This window comes from Colossoma macropomum, unplaced genomic scaffold, assembly GCF_904425465.1.
Source record: "Colossoma macropomum unplaced genomic scaffold, Colossoma_macropomum, whole genome shotgun sequence".
In the NCBI taxonomy this organism is placed as follows: domain Eukaryota; kingdom Metazoa; phylum Chordata; class Actinopteri; order Characiformes; family Serrasalmidae; genus Colossoma; species Colossoma macropomum.
Genome location: NW_023494790.1, coordinates 19,148,398 through 19,171,531, shown reverse-complemented (window position 1 = coordinate 19,171,531; position 23,134 = coordinate 19,148,398). Strand labels below are relative to the sequence as shown.

Genomic DNA, 23,134 nt, shown 5'->3' with positions numbered 1-23,134 from the left:
CTGGAGGTTTGCGAGCTTCATCTCCTTCCGATTCCTTCTCTCTTCTTTCTGGTGAAAACCTGAATGTCACCCACCCACATACATGTACTGTTCAGCGTCTCTGCTCTTAACTATCTGAGACGCTTGTGTCAGGTGATATACGCAATATTTTGGATCATGTATGCTGGGTCTGTTGTTCTTTAGATTTAGATGCATGTACGTTTACAGTAATTGATAGCAGGCTTGATTTCACTGAACAGGCTGCCAACAGAAAAAAAAACATGGAATCCAACACTTTACATATGTAACAGTATGGAGGCTATGAAAACAAGGCCTAACAGCACTTTTGCAGTAAGTTTTATTTGGATACAAATAAAAAAAAAATGTATAAAATCAAGAGTAGAAAAAGAGTATAATGTATGTATATGAAAAAATACACAAACTTTGAGAACATCAAAGAGAAGCAAGGTGATGATTAAAAACATCCTCTGAGGCTCAGGAATGTGATGAATACAATGTTGTATTGGTCTTGGTTCTACTGACATACACATCATACACCAAGGAAATTCAGTTGATGTAGCAACCTATGGCAGATGACTGTGGAAGGGAATCCTATTAGTCGTTTAAAGTAACGGTGTCATGCAAATGGAAAGAACTGGTGCTCAGAAACTTCTTTTATGAATGTGAGGCTATTACAGAAAACCCAGAATCACATATGTGCCTGCGTGTGAGGCAAAGAGAAAATTGTCAGAATATGTTTATGCAAACACAAGAGTTATGAGATATACTGTTCCCTTATGGAAAAAAAAAAAAAACAGACTAATGTCTGTGCCTGGGGTCATAAAAGCAAAGGTCAACATTTTGCTTTTAATACACTGAAGGAAATTTTCAAGGTGCTTTTTTATGACTTCCCAGAATCACATAATACATACATACACCATAAGGCCTGATCACACAGTTTAAACCAAAGGCATTAGAGGCAGGATTTACCCTCTGTCGTAATCATTAGGCTTAAAAGAGTTTGTTTTTTTTGTATTTAATCTTGGGCTGAGATGTTTTCATAGTTCAGCAATTTAGCAGATTAAAGCCTCTGAATCCTTGACAGTCAATGCACATTAATACATAAGTTGTTTGATTTACAAATGATTAAAAAAGAAAGTCAGCGCTTGTGCGCTGTGTGCCGGAGACAAGCTTCAAGGACGTCAACATAAATACAGACAAGAATGCAGGTGACTGACAGAACTGGCCATGAAGAGTCCCATCTGGATATGCAGGGGTTCCCACTTGACCCAGTCCATGTGTACCCAACACAAGGCAACAGTAAGGTTTCTCTGCTGGCTTTCAGTGGATTTGATACATTTACATACAGTTCAGCCACTGGAAGAACGAGAAACGGTCCAGTTTTCCAGGCTGGGAGTCTGTTAGTGCTGGTGTTGGGGCATGTTCAGTCTTTACCTCAGTGCAGTGCTGCTGCTGATTGGTAAGAGACAGGTCAGGGCAGGGGTCCCTCAGTGTTTGCGAGTGCGCTGGCCCCCAGCCCCTGTGGTGGTAACATAAAGGAGGGGCTGTGGCTGCCTGCTTTGGGGGCCACGCTTGAGGTTGTTGACGTGGGGGGGGAGGTTGACTGAGGAAGCATCTGCTGTTGATCCTACGAGGATTGAAAAGAGAAATAATACAGCTCAATCTCATGAACACGTTGAAATTACCTCCATAGCTTCATTGTACACATAACATTTTTGTGCATGGAAAACCTTGATACAAGCTATTAATTTTTCAAGAAAAGAAAACAGCAGAAAATTATTTAACAGAAAAATTACACAACACCAAGTATAATATCAAATTTATCAGTATTTAATTTGTCCACTCTTTACTTTTGTGCACCCAACTGTCACTTCCATCCTTCCAATCTTAACGTTTTGCATCTGTGTCTTCCCAACAAAGGTGTCAATTTGGGATTACTTGGATCCCAACAAGCAGAAAATACTACTTCTAAGACTAAACTTTGGAGAACTTTGGAAAAATATCCCTGCAGAGTTCTTTGATAAACTGAAAGCAAGTCTGCAGAAAATAATGGAAGCTGTAATAAAGTCAAAGGGTGGATGGACAAATGTGGTATTACATTTAGTTATTTAAGCTTCTGTGTGATTTTCTGTTAAATATATTTTCTGCTTTTTTTCTGACACTGAAAAATGAATAATTTGAGCTCTGGGCTGGGCTGGCATCCACAACGTAGCACCAGGCCTTTAGGAGGTGGCTGAATAAAATAATTAATTAAATAAGTGAAAAGCTGTTCTATGACCTTTGCACAGTACTGTATATGGTAGATGACACAAGGTCTTTGCACATAGTAACCCAGCAACTGTGCATATAATTAGTGAAATGCAAAGTCTGATGGTGGTTCATGATGACAACTTGTTAACTTGAGTTACAGCTGGGAATGCATAGAAGAACCAAAGCATAAATGTTGATGATATAAATGAATAGAAAAGACAGCTGTGTCTAATTAAGTCTGTTCATCAGGTTTTGGCATAATAACGCTTGTTAGTCAGATACACAATCATTACACTGAGCAGCTGTATCACGAGACAGAGCATGCACAGGCTATTTTAGCATGTTAGTGACCTGTTTGGTGGTTGAAGTGGGAGGGTCGAGCTTTGCCCAGCTGAGCTGGACCTCTGTGCTGGGGCCTAAGGAGAGGTGCAGGGGGTTGACCATTAATGTGCAGGTGGGGGTCAGAAGTGCTATCAAGAGGCCGGAAACGCTGGCTGGTGCTCTTCCCTTGGTTTAGCTGGAGGATAGAAAGTGCTTAAATAAGTCATGTACTCCTAGTTATTACAATCAGTTAAGTTTACTGACAATGAACATGAAATCTTTACATGTTAAGCATTGTAATTATATTTTGTTGTACTGAGAAACATCTTGCAAGACGCCTGGACGCTTTGATAAAAAAAATCTGTCATGATAATAATAGTAAAATGGTTCCAAAAATGTCTTAATAACTCACAGCTTGTCCAGTGACCTCGAAGGACCGAGACCTTCTCTTGCGTCTGCGAGCCTCAAAGTCCTGCTCCCGTGGTGCATTGTTCTTGGGCATGGCCTGGCGGTTGCGTGGGCGTGTCCAGGTGCCATTGGGGGCAGGGCCTTCGCCAGTGCTGCTGGACAGGTTGTCGTCAGAGGTGGCATGACGGAGCTCTGGGCTGGGCTGACGGCCGCGACGTAGCACCAGGCCTTTAGGAGGCGCTTCGCTCAGAGACAAACTGCTCTTGTGTTTTATAGGGTCCAGAGGGGAAGGTGGAGGAGGAAGGCGCAGGGCATCTACCTCCAGCGCTTTTGAGCGGCGGCGGGCCGCTTTTACTGCGATGCTGTGCACACCTTTTAGGATCTGCTGCCTCTCTGAATGGGAAGGAAGGAGAGTAGATGGAGGAAGATATAATGTGAAGAAATATGGATCAATATTGCAGGAGATTCAAACAGTACCATTCTTCAAACATGAAACAGTAATTTCCAAAATTTTCGTTGACAGTATTATTTTGCCAAAGATTAGCTGTGTCTGGAAAAGCAGCCATTATCATGACTTTAACGCACACACAATTTTTTTTTCAAAAGGAATGAATAATAGTTCTGTTTGTAATCAGAAGTTTATACTAATGATATGACAGGTGGCTCAAAACTTTTTAGTGAAGCCTATGCAGATCAAATTCTATGAATGTACAAACAGTGTATATATAGTCAGCATATACAGTACCCTTCACAAGTTTGGAATCACTTTTCATTTGGATAACGGTTATAATTTTGTTCTATAATAACTTACTCAGTGTAATGGTATAATCTAGACACCAGAGGGTATTCTGATATATTTGATTTAATTTTTTAAGTTTTTGGGAACAACAAGATGTTCTTAAATGCTAAACAATATACTTCAATTACAGCAATTCCTTGATAAGCTTTCTGCCTAAAATTTGTTCATTACCTTTTAAATATGAGGCATTCTGGATGTTAACTAATATCATCATTCTCAATGTTCTCAATACAGTTTTCTCAGTCATTATGGTTTTTACTGAAAACATTATTATTGAAAAGTGATTCCCAATTTTTTAACTTTGAATAGATGTGCATCTATGTACATCTATGCACTGATGCCCTCTACTAATGTATTAGATCGCTGACACTTGTCATGTTCAGACATCTTAGTGTAGAAATGGCTTTCTTTTTTGCATTGGTAGGTGTAGCCATGGTCATCACTTTAATCCTAGGTCATAACCAGCCATGCAGTCAGACCCGCGACTTGAAACCAATAATAATGCAGCTTATAAGAGAAATGAAAACGTATATTCACCTTTAGGTGTGAGAGAAACTTCAGTTCCATTCTCACTGCTTTCTGGTGAGGAGTCCAGGTGACTGCTCACACTGTGGCTCAGGAGGCTGTAGCTCAGTGCACCCTCTAGAGCACTCGGCAGCAACTGCAGAGAGAAAGAACACAACACAATCATACATGTTCTTCACAACGCAACCATATATTTTGTTCACAACACTATTATTTACAGTATACTATGCACAACACTATCAGACATATTCTTCACAGCATCATTATATTGTTATATTGTTGGTCTCCATTTTTGTAATTTTTTATTCTTTGTCCAACATCATTGTTTGACCTCACAAATGCTCTTCTGGATGAATGGGCAAAAATTTCTACAGACACACTCCAAAATCTTGTAGCAAGCATCCCAAAAGTGTGAAAGCTGTTATAGCTGCAAATAGGAGATCAACTTCATATTAATGCCTACGAGCTTAGAATGGGATGTCATAAAATCTCCTGTAGGTATAATGTGTAGGTGTCCCAATACTTTTGGACATATGGTGCATATCATCACTATCAGAGCAAAGCCTTATATCTCCAAAATGGTAATTTGACTAGATAAGAAAAAAATCAAAACTTGTAATTTCAAGTTCTTCCATACCAAACTCACCCAGCCATGCCTTTATGGACCTTACTTTGTGCACTGGGGCTCAGTTATGCTGGAACAGAAAAGGGCCTTCTACAAACTGTTCTCACAAAGTTGAAAGCATACAATTGTCCAAAATGTCTTGATATGCTGAAGCATTAGGATTTCCCTTCACTAGAACTAAGAGGCCTTGGCCAACCCCTAAAAAATCCCATCCCTCCTCCACCAAACTTTACATTTGGCACAATACAGTCAGGCAGGTAACATTGTCCTGGCATTCGCTAAACCCAGACTCATCCATCAGACTGCCAGATAGAGAAGTGTAATTTGTCACTCCACAGAATACGTTTAGAGTCCAGTGGTGGCGTGGTTTACACCACTTAATCTGATGCCTGGCATTGTGCTTGGTGATGTAAGACTTGCATGCAGCTGCTCGGCCATGGAAACCCATATCGTGAAGTTCCCAGCACACAGTTGTTGTGCTGATGTTTATGCCAGAGGAGGTTTGGAACTCTGCAGTTATTTAGTCAGCAGAGCGTTGGTGACATTTATGCACTATGAACTTAAGTCCTCGGCAACCCGCTCTGTAACTTTACATGGTCAGTCACATAATGGCTGAGTTGTTGTGGTTCCTAAATGCTTCTACTTTTTAATAATACCATGCACAATTCATCGAAGAATATTTAGGAGGGAAGGAATTTCACGAACTGACTTGCAACAGTGGCAACGTTTGATTTTACAAATGTTTGTAAGGGCAGCCTGCATGGCTAGGTGTTTCATTTTATACACATGTGCCAATGGGACTGAAAGAAACACCTGAATTCAATGATTAAGAGGTGTGTTCCAATACTTTTGGTCATATACACAACATTACCTGGACAAAGAATATTTGGCTCAGCTCTTAAGACCATTCATGAACTTCATTGCTTGTTTTAATTGAAACTTAAATAAGCGATGGTGCTCACCTCTCGGTTGCCCTGTCCATTGATGTGAATGGGCGGTGGAGTCATCACCACAGAGTTCTTCATCTGCTTTGCATGTGGACTGCTTTTAAACACCCGGTTACTGTCACTGTGGGATAAGGGGAGAGAAAAGACAGAATGCTGTAAGAAATGTATTTGGGTCAAATTCTGATGGGTAACATAGCTTGACGTTAGGATCAGAAGGCCTCTGATTCGACAGTGTAATCTGATAACAGAATTCAACATGGAGGATAAAGGTTGAATCATGTTGCTTCAAAAAGGGACACTGTGGCCCCAACATTAGGAGTTCAGCAGCACTGAAAGCATTGTAAACATGCTGTCTTTATTGAAAATACTGCCTTACATATTGGTGAGCTCTTTAGAATGCAGCAATTCCTAAAGGGCACTTTAAGGGTTTTGAATTAAGATTCTGAGTAGAATGTTTACCTATCAGGCTCTGGGAGAATGGGTGGCAAAGTGTGCCTCCGCACTTTGACTCTTCCTTGTCTGGTTTCAGAGCCCAGCGTTCGAACACTCTCCTGGTCTGAGTCCAGTTCCTGCAAGGGGTCACGTCCTCTGCTAGGGAGGGCAATCTTAGGAAGGGAGCCCTCCTGTAAAAAGGGAAAAAAATATGATTATTATTACTATTATTATTATTATTATACAGAATGCAGTACATACAGAATCAAGACCACCTGGATCTTTTCTAGAACATTTCCAAAATGTAGGACTGTGCAATGTGTGTGCCTGAAAGAACAACATTAATCCACACCTTTAGAGTGTGGATGGTGACCTTGTCTAAAGCCACAACTCTGTCCAGGTTCCGCTCGTCCAGCTCCCTAATGTACATCTCATACAGCTCCTGAAGATGCGGGGGCACCAGAAGACTGTGATCTGGGATAAAGAAGCACAACAGCTTATGAGATATAAAATGATCAATACTGTGCAATAACTCTATAGAGCTGTTTGTACTTTATACATATCACAAGGCAGCTTTACATAATATAAAAAAACATAAAATAAATAGACTGTACAAAAATCAACACACTGAGAGAAAGTTTCCTTTTTACATTCTTCTGAAACTTAGGCCACCAGCTTCTTTTAGCTCTTTATCTTGTCTCTGCTCTGAGCCTGCAGACTCACCATCAATGAACTGCCGCTGCTGCTGGATGATCTCGTGGCACAGCTGCCTGTGCTGCTCAAATCGCTGCACCACTACGTTTTTCTGCCGGATAACGTTGTCTTTGAGCAGGGCGTGAGACTGCATCTCTGCATTCTCGATCTCCAGCTCGTGCACTTTACACAGCAGCCCCAGCACTTCCCGCTGCTCTTCTGAGCTCACGCGGCGTGGGAGCAGCTCCTCCAGCCTGCGGGCCCTCTCACGCAACTCCGCCAGCCGCCGTTCCAGACCAGCCTGAGGGGAGGAAGGAGGGGTGTGTGACTGCACAGCCAACTCACTCGTTTAGTCAACACTAGAATTTAGTTTTCACAATACTCTGTGTAAGCGGACTTCCTGATTTAATGCTGATATTTGTTACTTACAACAGATCTCTTGACTCAGAAACAAAGAAGGAAACAAAGATAGCCAATGTGATAATGATAAAAGTTCATATAAAACTGTCTACATTTGTTCTCCTCTTTTTCACCTTATGCAATATAACAAACATGCAGACCTGATATTTAATAATAATGTCTTTGTACATCCAAATGGCACCAGTTCACCCCAAATGGGCTCAAATGTATAACAGTCAAATACTTTCACAGTGGAGTAATTATAAACAGCAAATACTTCAATAAACTGTCATTGGTGGGAATGAAAATAACATTTGTAAAAGCATCATATTCTGATTCTGACAATGTATAGAACAGTAAGACAGTAATGGTGGTTAGAGCTTTAATCAAGCTTGAAATTTTGGTTCACACTCAAATGCAGCCAGAGAATTTTCTGTCCAAGACCAGCCCAACTCAAACGACATACTCAGTTTTTGAGTCTGAAACAAGTACATGAACATTTCATCTAAAACTGACCCAAAAAGACCCTAGAACCACTCCCAAAGTGCTGAATAATGTAGTGTACTGACAGTAATAGGCACGATTAGGTCACAAATAAATAAATATAAAACAACATAAAGCATGCTATGATAAAATAAACAGCTGGGCAAAATTAAATTTAAATTCCATCTTCAAGCAATGCTTTAAACAGCATCTCACATTTCTTTGTCAGGATAAACATTCTATAATGCGCTGTTCTCACACTGTGCAGTGCTGATATAAGATGTTATCACCACAAGAATCCTAGAACTTTATTTCTTTACATAGACCATGTTATGTATAACATAAAATATGGATCTTGGCTCTAAAATCTGTTGACAAAATGAGTGAGTGACCGACACATGCCAAATTAAGTTGAATTACAATCATGAAAGCACAGCAGAAGAACAAAGTAAAGAGTAAAACTGTTAAAAGTGGGAGGTGGGCTGTGATAACTCAAGCATGAAACTTAAACCAAATCCGAGCCAGACACATATTTGGGAAATTACCATCAGGTTCAGACAAATATTTCAAGCTCTAATGGTGGCAACAGAATGACATCAGGGTGGACATGGAATCCACTGAAATCCAGCATGTTATATTTTTTAGTTCTGTTACTCCCCCTAGTGGTAATAAGCAATCATTACCCTTTGTTTGCTGATTTTCTTCTGTTCAGTCATTAGTGTGACCAGGTTCTCTCTGGCCATGGCCACCTCCTGAGTCTCTGTGGTGTCCGGAGGAGACTCTGGAGTATCTGAGTCTTTCTCACTCTCGTCCTTATTAAAGCTCTCCTTCCGTCTTTCACCTTGCCACTTCTTGCGGTGCCTGCTACGTTCCTGCTCCCAACTACAGAGAAAAAAAAAACAGAGCAAATCAGAAACAGGTTAGAATTTCACTTGTCACTCAGCGTTAAATAGAGGGTGAGATACATTTATTTGTTCAGTATTAATATGCAGCTTTTTACAGAATCTCACTGTAAATCCAATGGCTTTGTGGCTGCTTAGCTGACCATATGACTTTAAAAAAAATGAACATGTAAACCTAACACGTTATTTTGGTGAGAGATCCCGAAAGGCAGTTTTTTATTACAATTCTACTGATGATTAAAAGGAACCAAAATAACTGGTTATATAATTACTCAAAGACTTTTTGTTGCCACCATTGCTACTACCATTGCTACTATATATATATATATATATATATATATATATATATATATACATATATATATATATAAATATATAAATGTGCATTTTTTTTACACACACTTGTGTTTGGGATTGTGAGAAGCTGAAAATGCAAACCAACTTCTTAGACTGAAATTTGGAGGTGTGGAAAAATATCCTTATAGAGTTTTTTAAAAAACTGAAAGCAAAAAGAATGGAAGCTGTAATAAAGGCAAAGTGTGGACACAATAAATATTCGTAAAGATGTTGTTACAATTGATTGTTGAGGCTTCTGTATAATCATCAGTTAAATATATGTGTTCTACTTTTTCCCTGATGCTGAAAAATAAAGAATATATAAAGAATATATATAAATAAAGAACTTGTACTAAATAAATACATGAAAGGCGACTTTTGCACAGTACTGTGGGGGTGCTTGCATGTGTATTGTGCTCACTCTGCAATGGTAAGAAGGTGCTTGGATGTATCTATCTGGATCTCCATGTTGGTGTTGTCCAGCTCCATCAGACGTTTTCTGATTTCCATCTGCTGTCTGAAGGCTTCGATCAGCTGCTCTCTCAGTTGGTCCATCTCTGCTCGGCTCTGCTGAGTGGAGTGAGCCTGCACCTCCGCTACACCACCAGAGGGGGGAGACAGTGAGCCAGTGTCTGTATGGAAGGGCATTCAATATCCAAACGTGTCAGATCCCAGTTGTTTCTTGCCCATAACTATCACCACCCCAGCCCTCACAGCTGCTGCAGGGGGAATATCAATATGTGACAGATGTGTACAGAGACATAAAGAGAAATTACACAAAAACCTGTTTGTATGCTCTGGGATCATTTAAATCTTAGAAATACTGACATTATATAGGATTTCAGACTTGAGGCAACAATTCTGTTTAAGGAAAATGACAATAGTACAGGTAAAATTCTGGCTCCAAGAGGGCTGCTATCTGTAGTCATCTTTTTTGTCCATATTTATAGACAACAGTGAGTAATATGGTGTCAGAAAACACAACCAAGTCTATTTGAGACTACTTAACATCTTAACATGGCTTAATGCCATTATGTGATGATTTAGGCATGCAGCCTGCGTGAGGTTAACTAGTACACATCAGGTTAAAACCATAGTATCACTTCAAAACCTCTAACACTACACTAAGTCAGAATGCACAATATGAAACCCCAAGGGCCAACACAGGCCAGTCATAAATATACAGCCATGTTCTTGAAAAAAAGAAACATTTTTTGCTGGCTATTCATGAAACTGACACTTGTCCTTGTGGATAAGTAGAGCAGAACTGTTCTAGATGTCATAATACAGAAACATATGGCTTTGTAAAGTAAAGCTATGTGCTAACACGGAGGAGTGAGTTACCCTGCACATGCCGTATATCTGTCCTGTCAGGGTTGTTCTGCCGGCTGGCCTGCTCAGCAATTTTCTTCTTCAGTCTCTGGATCTCACTGCGCAGGTCAGAGATGATGCTGGTGTACTGAGCAATGTGGTAGGACACATTCAGCAGATTTCTCTTCACCTGAGGGGGTAGTCACACTCCCTTTAGATCTCTGCTTATAACACATGCACTGATTCATCAAGTCAACATCAGCTGATGTGTGTGTTTGTGTGTGTGTGTGTATTGTCCTCACCCTTGTGCGAATACTTTTGGCACGGTCAGCATAAGTCAGAGTGTTCCGAGACTCTTCAAAGGCCAGTGAGGCAGGGCTTATATGAGCTATCATTACAGTCCGACTATTCCCACCCAAAGAGTCCTGTCAGTCAAACAGATCAGAGAAAAGTTTGTTTCCAAATAACAGCCAACACACATCACAAAAGAAATGCAGAGACATAGACTTTTCTAAACTGCAGTAACAAAATAAAATAAACAGCTATATATACATATATACATATATATATATATAGTCGCATATGTATAATACCTTCAGGGCCTAATGATTTTCGAGAAATTTTTATTTAATACAATCATCCTGTGTGTTGTATATAAACTCTGCACATATGTATTGTAGTAATATTTAATTGTTTCATTTCATTTCATTGTTATTTCATTGTTAAGTTATGATTGGAAACCAAAGTGTTAAAATCTTAAAATAGCCAATGGAAAATTATCCAATTATGTTTTGTTTCCCCATGGTATCAACACAAAGAACTACTTTTTGTTTCCCTAAAAAAAAATCAGTGGGAGGTTCTTTAATTAACCATTTTGTAAAAGATACATGTGAGTGTGAAAACTGTTTGAAAGTTTAAAGAACCTCCACATAAAGGTTCTAGGAAGAGCCCTTAAATTGGTATAGAAAATGGTTCTTCACACTCTCACATCATGTCAAAAATGGTCATTCTACAACATCACTCAAATTACCCTTTGTGACACTGTTTAAGGTGTAGGTAGATAGAGCAATGGTAGCGCTCCCTTTGGTGAGGGCTTCACAAGCTGAACCACAGGCCAGCAAGGCCTAAAGTGTTAGATTAACAATAGGCGGGATTATACAATGGGATGTTCAAAGGGCTCACTATTCTGTCAGAGAGTTAAATGTCTTCACCTTAAGTAGGCGTGTGAGCTTGCTGTCTCTATAGTTGACATATTTGTTGCCGTTCTTTTCGCTTAGAGCGTTGATGCAGTTTCCCAGTGCCAGAAGTGAGCGGTTTATATGAGCTCCTTCCTTCAGCCTCTGTCCCCTGTTCTGTGTCTGAAAGAAGGACAAGAGATGGACAGCTTTACAAACTCTTTTAATGTCTAGCAAATACTATGGTTCTGGATGTTCACTGCTGGAATATAACAACATCCAATGGTGCTAAGTCTACAGTCGTAAACACACACAAGCCAAGCAGTGCATTCAAGCTTAATTTCACTGAAGTCCAGTTAAGCTTAATTCTCTACCAGCAGAGGGCGCTATAAACTCTTTGTTTTAAACTTGCATTACGGGTTCACTTTTCACCGTCAACAGGGAACAAATAATTAGACATGTAGCGAAGCAACCCATGACCAACGACAGAATGATCCATTCTATCCTTTAAAATGCATACCACAGGGGGGCAAACCAGCAGGCTGGACCCTATACATCCACTCCCACAGAGAGCCTGGCTGGTTAACATTTCCATCTGTTTCCATGGCAGATGAGTGCTCTCTTTCTTAAAACATGATGCCATGTGTTTTTGTCTAGCATGATGTGACACAGGAAAAAGCAAATTTAATAAGCAGCTCTGACTGGCAGCTGAATCACCGCTCCCTGCTGTGAGGCTTCTAACGCAAGCACGATTGGCAAATAACTGTTTGTACCCACTAAGAGATTCTTATTTTGGAGAATGGTTTGTGAAATGAAATTATTTTCCCATTAGAGCACGTTTAGTTTAGTATGTACCAATATCCCCCTTCAAAAATGTGTTTCCTTTTCATTAACAACTATATATTTAAACCAAATGATAGCTGCAACAATTTTCAGTGATGTAACAGAGGGTTTTTAAACAACACAAATGAGAATTTCAGAATGTACTGTATAACATACAATGGAGTAAATCTACAACCTCGCAATAATTCAATTCAATTATGATTCTTTAGGAAATTAATAATGATTTAACACTTTACAATCAACTCTACCATTCCAAAGTCAATGCAGCTGAACTGTCACCTTCACGTTGATGCATCATAATGCATCAACACCCTTAACAAACTAATAGTGCACATACACAATTGCAATGTTGGTAAACAAAGGTGATTCTGGGGAGCCTATGAAACTGTTTAGGCTTACAAGGCTTTAGATTCTGCATCACAACTACACACTAATGGGCATGTGGTGTACCTGTGCAGCTCGCTCGGAACCAGCAAGGTCAATCATGAAGAGGCGAGCGAAGCGCACCTCCTGCAGAACGTCTCTGCAGCGGCTCTGCTGCTTCACAGCTACCTGCAGCACAGCGTGAGACCGCGAGGACGTCTGATTGGCTGCGGTGGGCTCCTGAGTCCGCTGTTTATTGCCCTTCATCAACAACTCCATGATCTGAGGGTGATAAAGATTATCATTAATCATTCATCCATCATAAAAATTGAGAGTCTGACTAATATTGTCATTTAATGTCATTTATTAGTCATGTTCGACTAATATCACTTACCTTTGTGTGTTTATTTGAACAAATACAACATATATGTATATATTCAAGTTCAAAAGACTAATTTCCACTTTGCTTTGTAAATTAAGTAGGGCTGCCACTTGGACCAGACAGGTTTTGAACTCCGTTGATTGGTGTTTGTTTGGTAGCATCAATCAAATGTTAAAATGTCCGGTCGAGTCTCACTCTACATGCATTCCATTCCACTCTAAATGCACCTGTCACCGCTCTTGATCTCTCTCTCGCACTCATGGTTACAGACAAAAAAATTAGAAATGTTAAATTTACTTCAAAATGTAATGTTTAAGTGGTTCCGGGCAACTGTGTTGAGCAGCTTCTAAGATGATAAGCTTGGTTGAGTAATCACACAAAAGAGATTGAAGTAAATTCTAATTAATTAGACTAGATCATGGACTAGACAGTTGTTATGTACTCTTACACTCAACTTAATATGGTTACGTTCAACTAATGCAATTAGAAGAAGCAACACAAGGTAACAGGTATAATCTAGATCTGCGTAATTTAGTTAAGATATTGCTATACTACCCAAACACGCTCAGGAGCTGTAACCCAATCTTACAGCCAAGAACAAAAAGGGTTGATAATTAATCAAGGACTATAAGAAAGATACACACAGAAAGGAAGGTACAGGCCAGGTAGAAAGACAACATGAAGAGGGTGAAAGTAACAAATAAAACAATATGCAAATAGATGGAACCAGAAGCCAGTGGGAAAGAGGCTGAGTTTTACTCAACAAGGTTTCTTAAGAAACCTGCTCTGGATACAGCCACCCCGGAACACTGTCGCTCGATTTCTAATCTGCACTTTTAAGCCAAACTGTTAGAAAGGGTTGTAGCATCTCAATTGCAGTATTTTTTGATAAATAATGATCTTTTTGAACCTTTCCAGTCTGGCTTTCGTACAATGCATAGCACTGAGACAGCACTTTTACGGGTTCCAAATGATCTCCTCCTGTCTACTGATTCCAGCACTATCAATATTCTGCTCCTCTTAGGTTTAACCGCTGCATTTGACACCATTAATCATGACATACTCATCTCCTGTCTTTCAGCTATTGGCATTACTGACACTGAGCTTGCCTGGCTCAGATCCTATCTCACTCCACTTTGTTGCCCTTGGTAAGCATAACTCTGCTATCAGTGGTGTTACACAAGGGGTCCCCCAGGGTTCAGTCCTTGGCCCTCTACTCTTCATCATCTATACTTTACCCCTCGGTCAGATCATCTGCCGTCATGGTCTTCATTTTCATTGTTATGCTGATGATATACAGATCTACGTCCACACCAACACCACCATTAACCTGCCTCCCCCTGCCCCAATATCTTGTATTGGAGACCTCAAACACTGGATGCAGAGTAACTTTCTAAAACTAAACACTGACAAAACTGAAATTCTACTTATTGTCCCTAAGTCTGTTACTGCAAATTCTAATAATTTCACTCTTAATTTGGATGGGGTGACCATTAGTCTTTCAGCTGTTGTCTGAACTTAGGTGTACTTTTTGATCCTGTCCTTTCTTTCAAAGCTTATATCAAGGCTTTAGTCAAAACAACTCTGCTCTCCATGAAAGACACTGAATCTCTGGTCCATGCTTTCATATCATCCCGCCTAGACTACTGCAACTCCCTTCTCATTGGTGTTCCTTACAGAACTACCTGCCTTCTTCAGTAATTACAAAACTCAGCAGCTAGAATTCTCTCTCACTCTAAAAAATCAGCTCACATAACCCCAATTCTATATCTGTTACCCTGGTTTGGTTACCTGTCCCGCTTCGCATCCAGTTTAAAGCCTTCTTGCTAACTTACAAATCTCTACATGGTCTAGCACCAGCTTACTCAGCCAAGCTCCTCCTCCTCCTTACAGCCCTGCCCGTACATTTAGGTCCTCTGACTCAGGTTGTCTAGGTGTCCCAAAATTTAGACTGGTGACTGTTGGAGGCAGATCTTTCAGCATCATGGCCCCCAAACTATGAAACTCATTACCACAATCTCTCTGTGACTGTCCCTCACTTTTCTCCTTTAAAGCTCATCTTAAAACCTACCCCTTTTCTCAGCACTTTCATTCTCCTTCCTGATATGTGTTTTTTTCTGCCTATGTAAAGCGACCTTGGGTCTGAGAAAGGCGCTATATAATTTGAATTTATTATTATTATTTTCCTACATAATTTAAGCTCAGCAATTGTCCTTTCCATTGTGCAAAAATTTCATAATAAATGGACTAATAGATTAGATTACATTCGATTAGAGACTGGACATATATTTTTAATAGGCTTTCAGCTTTGAATGTTTAATAAAATTTGATGAGGTGATGGAGTAACTGATTTTATAGGGTTAAGGTTATTTGGCATATGTTTGGATGCTTAGAGGGTGTGGGGATTGTTTAGAATATGTGCTCCAACGTCTGTAGGTTGTCTGCCATGTTAGGAATGTATGGGTCATTTTATCCCTTACTTACTCTACTCATTTAAGGCAGAACAAGTCCGATGTGAGGTTTTTGTGGTTTTTTTTTGGCTATGTACATAGTTTGGAACTGGAATGTCTAGATGAAAAAAGCAAATAAAAACTATTGCTCCCAAAAAAACTCTTTCTCCTATAAAGTTACCATTTTAGAGATACTTGATTTTCTTTGGACAGTGATGATTTGTTACCACCAACACCAACAAGAGAACATTTGTAACACCAGCAAGAGAACACTGTTTAAAAACAACAACAGTGTGATTTTGTATATTCCACTAGGCCTGGGCTTCTCACAAGCATCTAAGCACAAAGATGATTCTTAAATGGTAGTGCAAGCATTACAGTAAACACTCTCTACACCAGTTAAGATGATCTTTACACTAAACTAGGTCCAGAAGTGAACACCCCACATTCATAGGGGTTTTCATTGTGTAGTGGGGGCATTCTGCAACTGCCTCTCAAACCCCATAAACTGTACTAAACAGTACACCACCAATGGTGACATTACTATTTTGAACATGTTTTAAAAAACACCCCAGCCCCACAGCCCTGGCCTGTCCAAGTTTTGCCACAGCTGAAATCTGGCCCTATATGCAACTAACCTCTCGGGCGTTGACTGTGGACACCTCTGTGATCCCTGCTACCTGGATCTCCCCCTTGGAGTCCTCTCTCAGGTCGAGAAAGCCGGAGGATGGATTCAGCAAGTCTCGGATCATCTCATTATAGATCTGAAGGGCAAAGATAAACTTTTACAAAATTATGAACCTGACATCACCCCACATAGTTTCTTTTACATGGTATTTCATGTAAGTGTTGATAACATTGATGCTGTGCAAACCATATGCTTGTAAAATCCCTGGAGACACTGTACAAATACATATTAGTGTCTTCAGGACCTGGTGCTGAATGAAATGAAACTACATCCTGAAGACTTCACAAAGCTCCATTTAAACCAGGCATAGAACAGGACCACATCCGGAGCAGCTGTGGTCACTTCAAGGCTGTAATTTTAGCAATGCCAAATGGAACATTTTTCCAGTGTCAGCAAAGTGGCTTTGAAGTCTCCAAAGGAGGTGATAATTTCAGAGTGAGGATGAGGTGAATGAAAAGACTCCATTGACACTGAAGGGAAAGAGCAGCTACACACACAAACAGACTGAAAAAGAGCAGGAAAGAAGGGAAGGAGGAGAGAGAGCGAGAGAAAGAGAGAGAGTGGTAGGCGTAGCATTTTGGACTAAACCTTACAAGTCTGGAAGAAAAACATAATACAAAAATCGCAAACAAACTGGCCTCTTGAGAATGTATTTACCAAATATGTATCATTAAGAGGACTTAGTCCAGTGAGTCATTCTGTATTTCCGTGCGTAGATGGAGCTGCTTAGTCACAGGTTTGTACAGCAAAGCACAAAAGAAGTATCTTTTTCATAAGGAAACAAGTGGGTATGTGTGTGTATTTGTGTGAGTGCACTTATGTGTGTGAGGCTGATGAGAAGAGAAAAGGCAACAGATGGGTCCTTTCCAAAACACAGTCATAAACTAGCCTCTACACTCTTTCTGTGAGTGAAGACAAATACACGCCCTCTGAGAGACAGCTCCACCAGGCCAGAGTTCAACCACCAAGGCTGTGTTATGCCCTCTATGTGCGCAGCTCTCATTGATGCATCCTGATTTAACATGAAAGCACTCAAAACAGGGTTATTATAGTTTTGAATTTTCATTAGTTTTTATTTAGTTTTTTGGTTTTTGATTTCAGTTTACTTTCAGTTAAGTCTTAAAAGTAGATGAATAGTGTTTGGTTTGTTTTTATTTTCTGAAATCTAATAGTTCTGCTCTTTTGTTTTTTTTATAAGTTTCAGTTTTACTTTTAGTTCTTAGTGTTATGATAAATGCTGCAATAGAGCGGCTCCAGCTTTCCTTAAAGACACAAATATAGAAGGGATCCACTTGTAACTCTCATTCACACACAGAAACACTAAAACAAAAGAGGTGTAGTGATGCACAAATGCCAAGATTTACAGTACTGTGCGAAAGTCAGAGACCACCCTTAATTTATTAAATTTTCTGTCAAAACCATTGATTATTATATTTAGTTACATTTATTTAACAGACAATTACAGAGAAGCCTCAACAAGTAATCATAATTTTTCTTTCTGGGAAACTTGCTTTCAGTTTTTCAAAGACATCTGCAGAGATATTTTTCCACACCTCCAAAAGTTCAGTCTTAAAAGTTGGTTGAATTTTCTGCTTCTCACAATCCAAGTAATTATTTACATTAAAGCTGAGATCGGGCGCTGGGGTGGTCAGTTCATTGTTTTGAGAACACCAGCAGCTTCTTTTTTTTTATTTGCATTTTTGTCTATTTCCCCTTCTATTTTCCTTCAACTTTCCCCTTCCTTATGAAAGTGAATTGTCTTTCATCTAATAATCTCAGAACCATTTACTGAAAAATGAATAGCTTGTAATAATACACGGTAAATGGTTCCAACTCCTCCAACTCTGTTATCATTTTGCTACTTGTTGATTATCCATAGTTCTCCTGTGAGCACTGTCCCATGTACTTTGCTGAAGGTGCTGGAAGTATTGCTTTAAAAGTCATTTAAAAGCTGCATTTCAACAAAAGGGCTACAATAACAGATTCTATCAGAGCAACATACATTGAGCAGCTGGGCTTCAGCCTGCACTACTACCGATGGTTTGAAAGGTCAAACTAGGAAAAAGCATTAACGATGCTAAAAAAAAAAATTGGTGGTGTTAACAATTTATTGCTTTGACAGCCCTAATTATAAGGGTTTTTCTTAATAGAACAGAAACAATCAAAAATATTCCAGTTTATTTCAGTATGTCTGACACCATGAATATTTTTATACCATAAAATCAAACTGTATTTGATTATTGGCTCTTATTGTCTCGCAGCTCCCTGTATCATCAAAAATAAACATTAATATGTGTGTTGTCACACCACTAGTGTCACATGAATCTAAACTATGTTATTACCATTCTGTTACTGTGTCGTGACCTTTACATGGCTAACCTGTGTTTATTTGTGCTCTTGTACGTGATCCGATAGCCATTCCATCACCATTCTTGGAAAGATCTTTTCTAATAAAGATCTATCAATCATGTCTCCTTTCTCTGTTCCGGCAGGCTTTTGTTGCCCCAATCAAGCTCTCAGTCAATCTCCTTTCAGAGCTTTCTGTATCCTTTCTTTCACATTAGACACACAGTGACAGCATGCTATTTATCTCGCACAATGGAGTCGATTCTCTCGAAGGAGAGAAAGATCTTTCTGAAAGTACTGAGTGTCTAAAGCACTTGTTCACAGTACATAATGAACATGCTAGAAAGATGCTCAGCAGAACCATTGCTGATGTCTGTTAAAGGACATGAGGAAGAAGTCTGATGTGAGATGGATGGTGTGATGAAAGTGGTGAAAATGGTGAAGAGAGTGTTACTGGAATAAATGTTCTCACAATCCAGTAACTCCAGTAAATCTTAATGTTCTGAACATTTGATGGTGTTTTGCTTCAGTGTGCTGCAGCCACTCGCTGTTTGTCACATTGCAATACAATTAAAAGTTCAGAAACTGACACTATGGGGCACAAACCATTAAACCCAGTCAATTATAAGTGTATACCAATTCAAACTGCGCTCTGAATGAGTTTGTGAGTTCACAGTACATCAATACATCCAGCAAATATGTAACACCCATGCATCTTTAATACAGTGATAGAAAATACCACCCAAAACAAAAAGCTCAGATTCTACGAGCTGATACATTTCACTGTGGACAATGTGCATGTGCTGTAACTCCTCTGGGGGCAGTTTTAAATAAGTTTAGAATGGATCACTGCGAGACACTCAGTTCAATGGGGATAAAACTACACAGGCATTGCGCTAGAATATAACAATATAATACACAATACTGAGATTGGCAACAATGAGTACAATGATCTATTTTGGACAACATTTGCAAAAAAATAAAGATTTAAGAAGAAACAGGAGGAAAAAATGCAGAAATTAATGAAATAACATAATGGCATATCCAATCAGTTCTGTGCTGCTATGCAGTTTGTACAGTTACTATACACTGGTTGTTGTTCTTTACAGGCTTACTGTAATTTATGAAACATGCAGTCCCACAGTGGTCTAGAAGTACTGATGATACCTGTAATATACTCAGAATGTGCCTCATGAAGTAATTTATCATAATAACTTTACTTGAACCCTGTTACCTAACATTGACATAACTATGCTATAAACATGCCATGGCCGATATCATATGTTGTCATAATACATATGTCTAATAACAATTAACTGTGTCATGTTATCATTGCTGTTAATTGTCATGACATGTCTTAACATTCAATGTCATTACACTAAATCTGTCATGGCAACTCTTGACAGTGTATGACATCTGCCATAACATGTTTATGACATGGCTATTTCAATGTTAAATAGCATATTAAAGTGTTATCGAAATTGCCCATCCTTATTTAGAATTTTATCACTGAACGATTTCAGTTCATCCCAGCTTCTACTTTCTTTAGTTTGCATGGGATTGTGTTGTTAAAGGAAATGTGTTAAAAAAAAAATGTGTGTCTGTATGTGGTTTTCATGCTCAATATTGGTAAATAATAAATATATTAATAATAATAACATATTTACAATGTTTATAGACAATATAGATACGAATCTTATGATCTTATAAAGATAGGATTAACATTCACAAGCATGGTGGACATTAATGTCAATGTAAAAGGATGTTCTTCTCACCTCCAGGTAAGACATGGACACACTGTACTGCATGTCATCACTGGTCTCTTCAATAGCTTTGAACAGGTCATTAAGAGTGCGTACATAGATGCCAGGCTCCTTGTCTGTCCCCAGCATAGTGTAAGTCTTCCCACAACCTAAACACACACACAAACACGCAAACACACACACACACACACATTAATCGGATAATCTGATACCTCGTCGTACTGGATTATGTTATCACAGAATTATGTTACATGAGCACATTGAGACTGCTTCACGCACATCAAATTGTAACACTGTATGGCTTGAAACTGAGAGAGCATCTATTTGTGTAACCAACATATTGAGTCCAAAGGTTCATTGCATTCTAAGAACAGTAAGAGGCTGGCAGTGTTTGTCCTGTTACTGCATGAGCAGCTTTCAAGCATCCTGAGCTTTTAATAGACGGCTCTCAGACAGGAAAGGGTGCCATGAGGGTCTTAGAGATGAGAACAGATTAAAACAGAGAGTAAACGGGACTTGTAGACTGACTTCCTGGAAATCCACACACAGCTTCACCCAATCACATCAAGCCTAAACAGTGGATTCAATGTTTTAGTGTGAGTTGTGTTAGGGGCGTCCATGTGTGTATGCCCAGGTGTGTTGTCTCAGATCACTGTCCAACCCAAATGACAAGATCAAAATGGTTCCTGTTGTTTTGGAGTAACACACATTTGTATCACTTCAATCCTTTTTAGCTCATAACTCAGTTTTAACTAATGAGGTAAAACTGCCCAAATAACCAAAATTCACTTATTATTAAATGCAGATTACAAAAATGTCAGCAAGAAAGAATCTTAAGTCTGTCTTAATGAACATTTCAGTTCCTTTTTTCAAAGTAATTAAGTTGAAAACAAAATTGAAGCTGCCTAATTTCAACATGCTGCGGTCTAGATTTATATATATGATATCATGAGTTTCAGTAAAGCCTAATTTTTTGCATCCATTTATGACAATATGTCTGCACAAGTGAAGCTACAGTTCTAGAAATGTTAAGTTTATTAGCTGCTTTCTAAATTTAAAGTATAATTTTATCAAATTAATAAAATTGTACACATACATTTTACAAGACAGTACTTATGGACACATCATTTGCACACATCTAATCTTTGACTAGCCTTGCTTTTAATAATTTTTAAAGCAATTTTACCATACATCTAGGTTTTATTATGAATAAACATATTTATTGGTGTTTTAGTCACATGTCCATACAGTTGTTGTCAATAATGTTTCAAAATAACACAAAAACGAGGGTAGATTTAACCACAGAGAACATAAACCAAACAAGCCAATTAATGTCTTAAACTTAACCACATAATGTGCTCTCAGAAGCTGAATTCCTTCCTGGCACAATATCTGACACACATTCTTTGTTTTAAAGAGACCATTACAATCCTTCAGTGCTTTAATTAACTATTAGCTCATGGCAGAAAGAGATACAGCTTGAGGAAGAAATAAAGTGAATAAATTACAGGAATAAAACAAACAAAGACAGAAATTGTGAAAGTAACAAGAGACAGCAGATAGTGATGTACATGCTGATAGAGAGTAAGTCCGACAGAGACAGACGGATTGATTGATTGATTGATTGATTGACTGACAGACAGACAGACAAACAGACAGACAGATCCCATTATCCGCATACAGAATGATGAATGAGGTATAGGTTTTGCACCCACCTGTGGGTCCGTAGGCAAAAACAGTTGCATTGTATCCTGATATGAGGCCCTCAATCAGGCCTTTAGTTGTGGCTCTGTACACTTCCTCCTGTTCAAAACACACATCATGTTTGCATAAGCAATGTCTCTGTGTGTCATTATGTAGCTCTTATGCCATACACACAAATTTAACCTGGCTGAAAACATTCAGAAACACATGACTTTATTTTGATTGATGCAGACCTTTATCACATTTACAACACATGTTTAAAAAGCCCCTATAAAAATATTTTGAAAATCCATTACATACATACAGTTATATGCAAACATCCCAAAATAGTTTTGGTCATTTTAGTGCACAATGTATATTTATTTGCTGAGCTTAACATATTGCAAAAAAATAAAACATAAAATATAAAACATTTAAAAACTTGCACAGGCTGCATTTTATGTTAAATTCAGTAAATAAACTGTAATTCTGCATCAAAATGTGCAGGAGCGCATTCTCTTTCACTTAGAAAATCAACAAAGTATGTCATTTGACCAGAAGGTGGGGCCTACTTGTGTGGCTGTGTAGTCAAAAGCCACATCAAACATGTACGTCTTCTCCCTGGAACGATGGGCTCGTAGGATGTCGTCCGGATCCTCCAGAGGGTCCATCAGCACCACCATCTGACAGAGAGAGAGAAAGGGAGAGAGAGAGAGAGAGAGAGAGAGAGAGACAGAGATAGTTTTGATTTAATTTACTAATCGTCAAGGAAACTATAGGTAGGGGAGATCGGAACACTAAACACCAGCAGTAAACAAAACAAAAAAATCTCTCCTTTTACAAAGTGTTCACAGCCAACGACCTCAACCCAAGTTGTAGAAATAAAGCGCCATTCATTAGAGCTTCTCTTTCTGTCCTATACCAGTTATTCTCTTTCAGGTCTTGCTTAAAATCCGTGATTGATTACGAAGTGAGGATATAAATACTGCCTCTGTGCACTTATGCTTTCA

The 23,134-nt window shown here is 39.0% G+C and overlaps 1 protein-coding gene across 1 annotated transcript in view; it reads right to left on the bottom strand.

Moving 5' to 3' along the window:
* Positions 1-388: 388 nt before the first annotated feature.
* Positions 389-23,134, bottom strand: part of kif19 (kinesin family member 19) — a 58,243-nt gene continuing 35,497 nt past the window's right edge. The window contains exons 3-20 of the mRNA XM_036572465.1: positions 22,697-22,807; positions 22,157-22,244; positions 20,454-20,590; positions 16,283-16,408; positions 12,900-13,094; positions 11,643-11,789; positions 10,734-10,856; positions 10,465-10,621; positions 9,542-9,716; positions 8,566-8,764; positions 7,031-7,301; positions 6,660-6,781; positions 6,335-6,498; positions 5,891-5,996; positions 4,316-4,439; positions 2,984-3,372; positions 2,602-2,767; positions 389-1,627 (exon numbers count right to left, since the gene is read on the bottom strand). Coding sequence (XP_036428358.1) covers positions 1,488-1,627; positions 2,602-2,767; positions 2,984-3,372; positions 4,316-4,439; positions 5,891-5,996; positions 6,335-6,498; positions 6,660-6,781; positions 7,031-7,301; positions 8,566-8,764; positions 9,542-9,716; positions 10,465-10,621; positions 10,734-10,856; positions 11,643-11,789; positions 12,900-13,094; positions 16,283-16,408; positions 20,454-20,590; positions 22,157-22,244; positions 22,697-22,807 — 2,940 coding nt within the window. The 3' untranslated portion in view covers positions 389-1,487. The remainder of the gene's footprint in view (positions 1,628-2,601; positions 2,768-2,983; positions 3,373-4,315; positions 4,440-5,890; positions 5,997-6,334; positions 6,499-6,659; positions 6,782-7,030; positions 7,302-8,565; positions 8,765-9,541; positions 9,717-10,464; positions 10,622-10,733; positions 10,857-11,642; positions 11,790-12,899; positions 13,095-16,282; positions 16,409-20,453; positions 20,591-22,156; positions 22,245-22,696; positions 22,808-23,134) is intronic.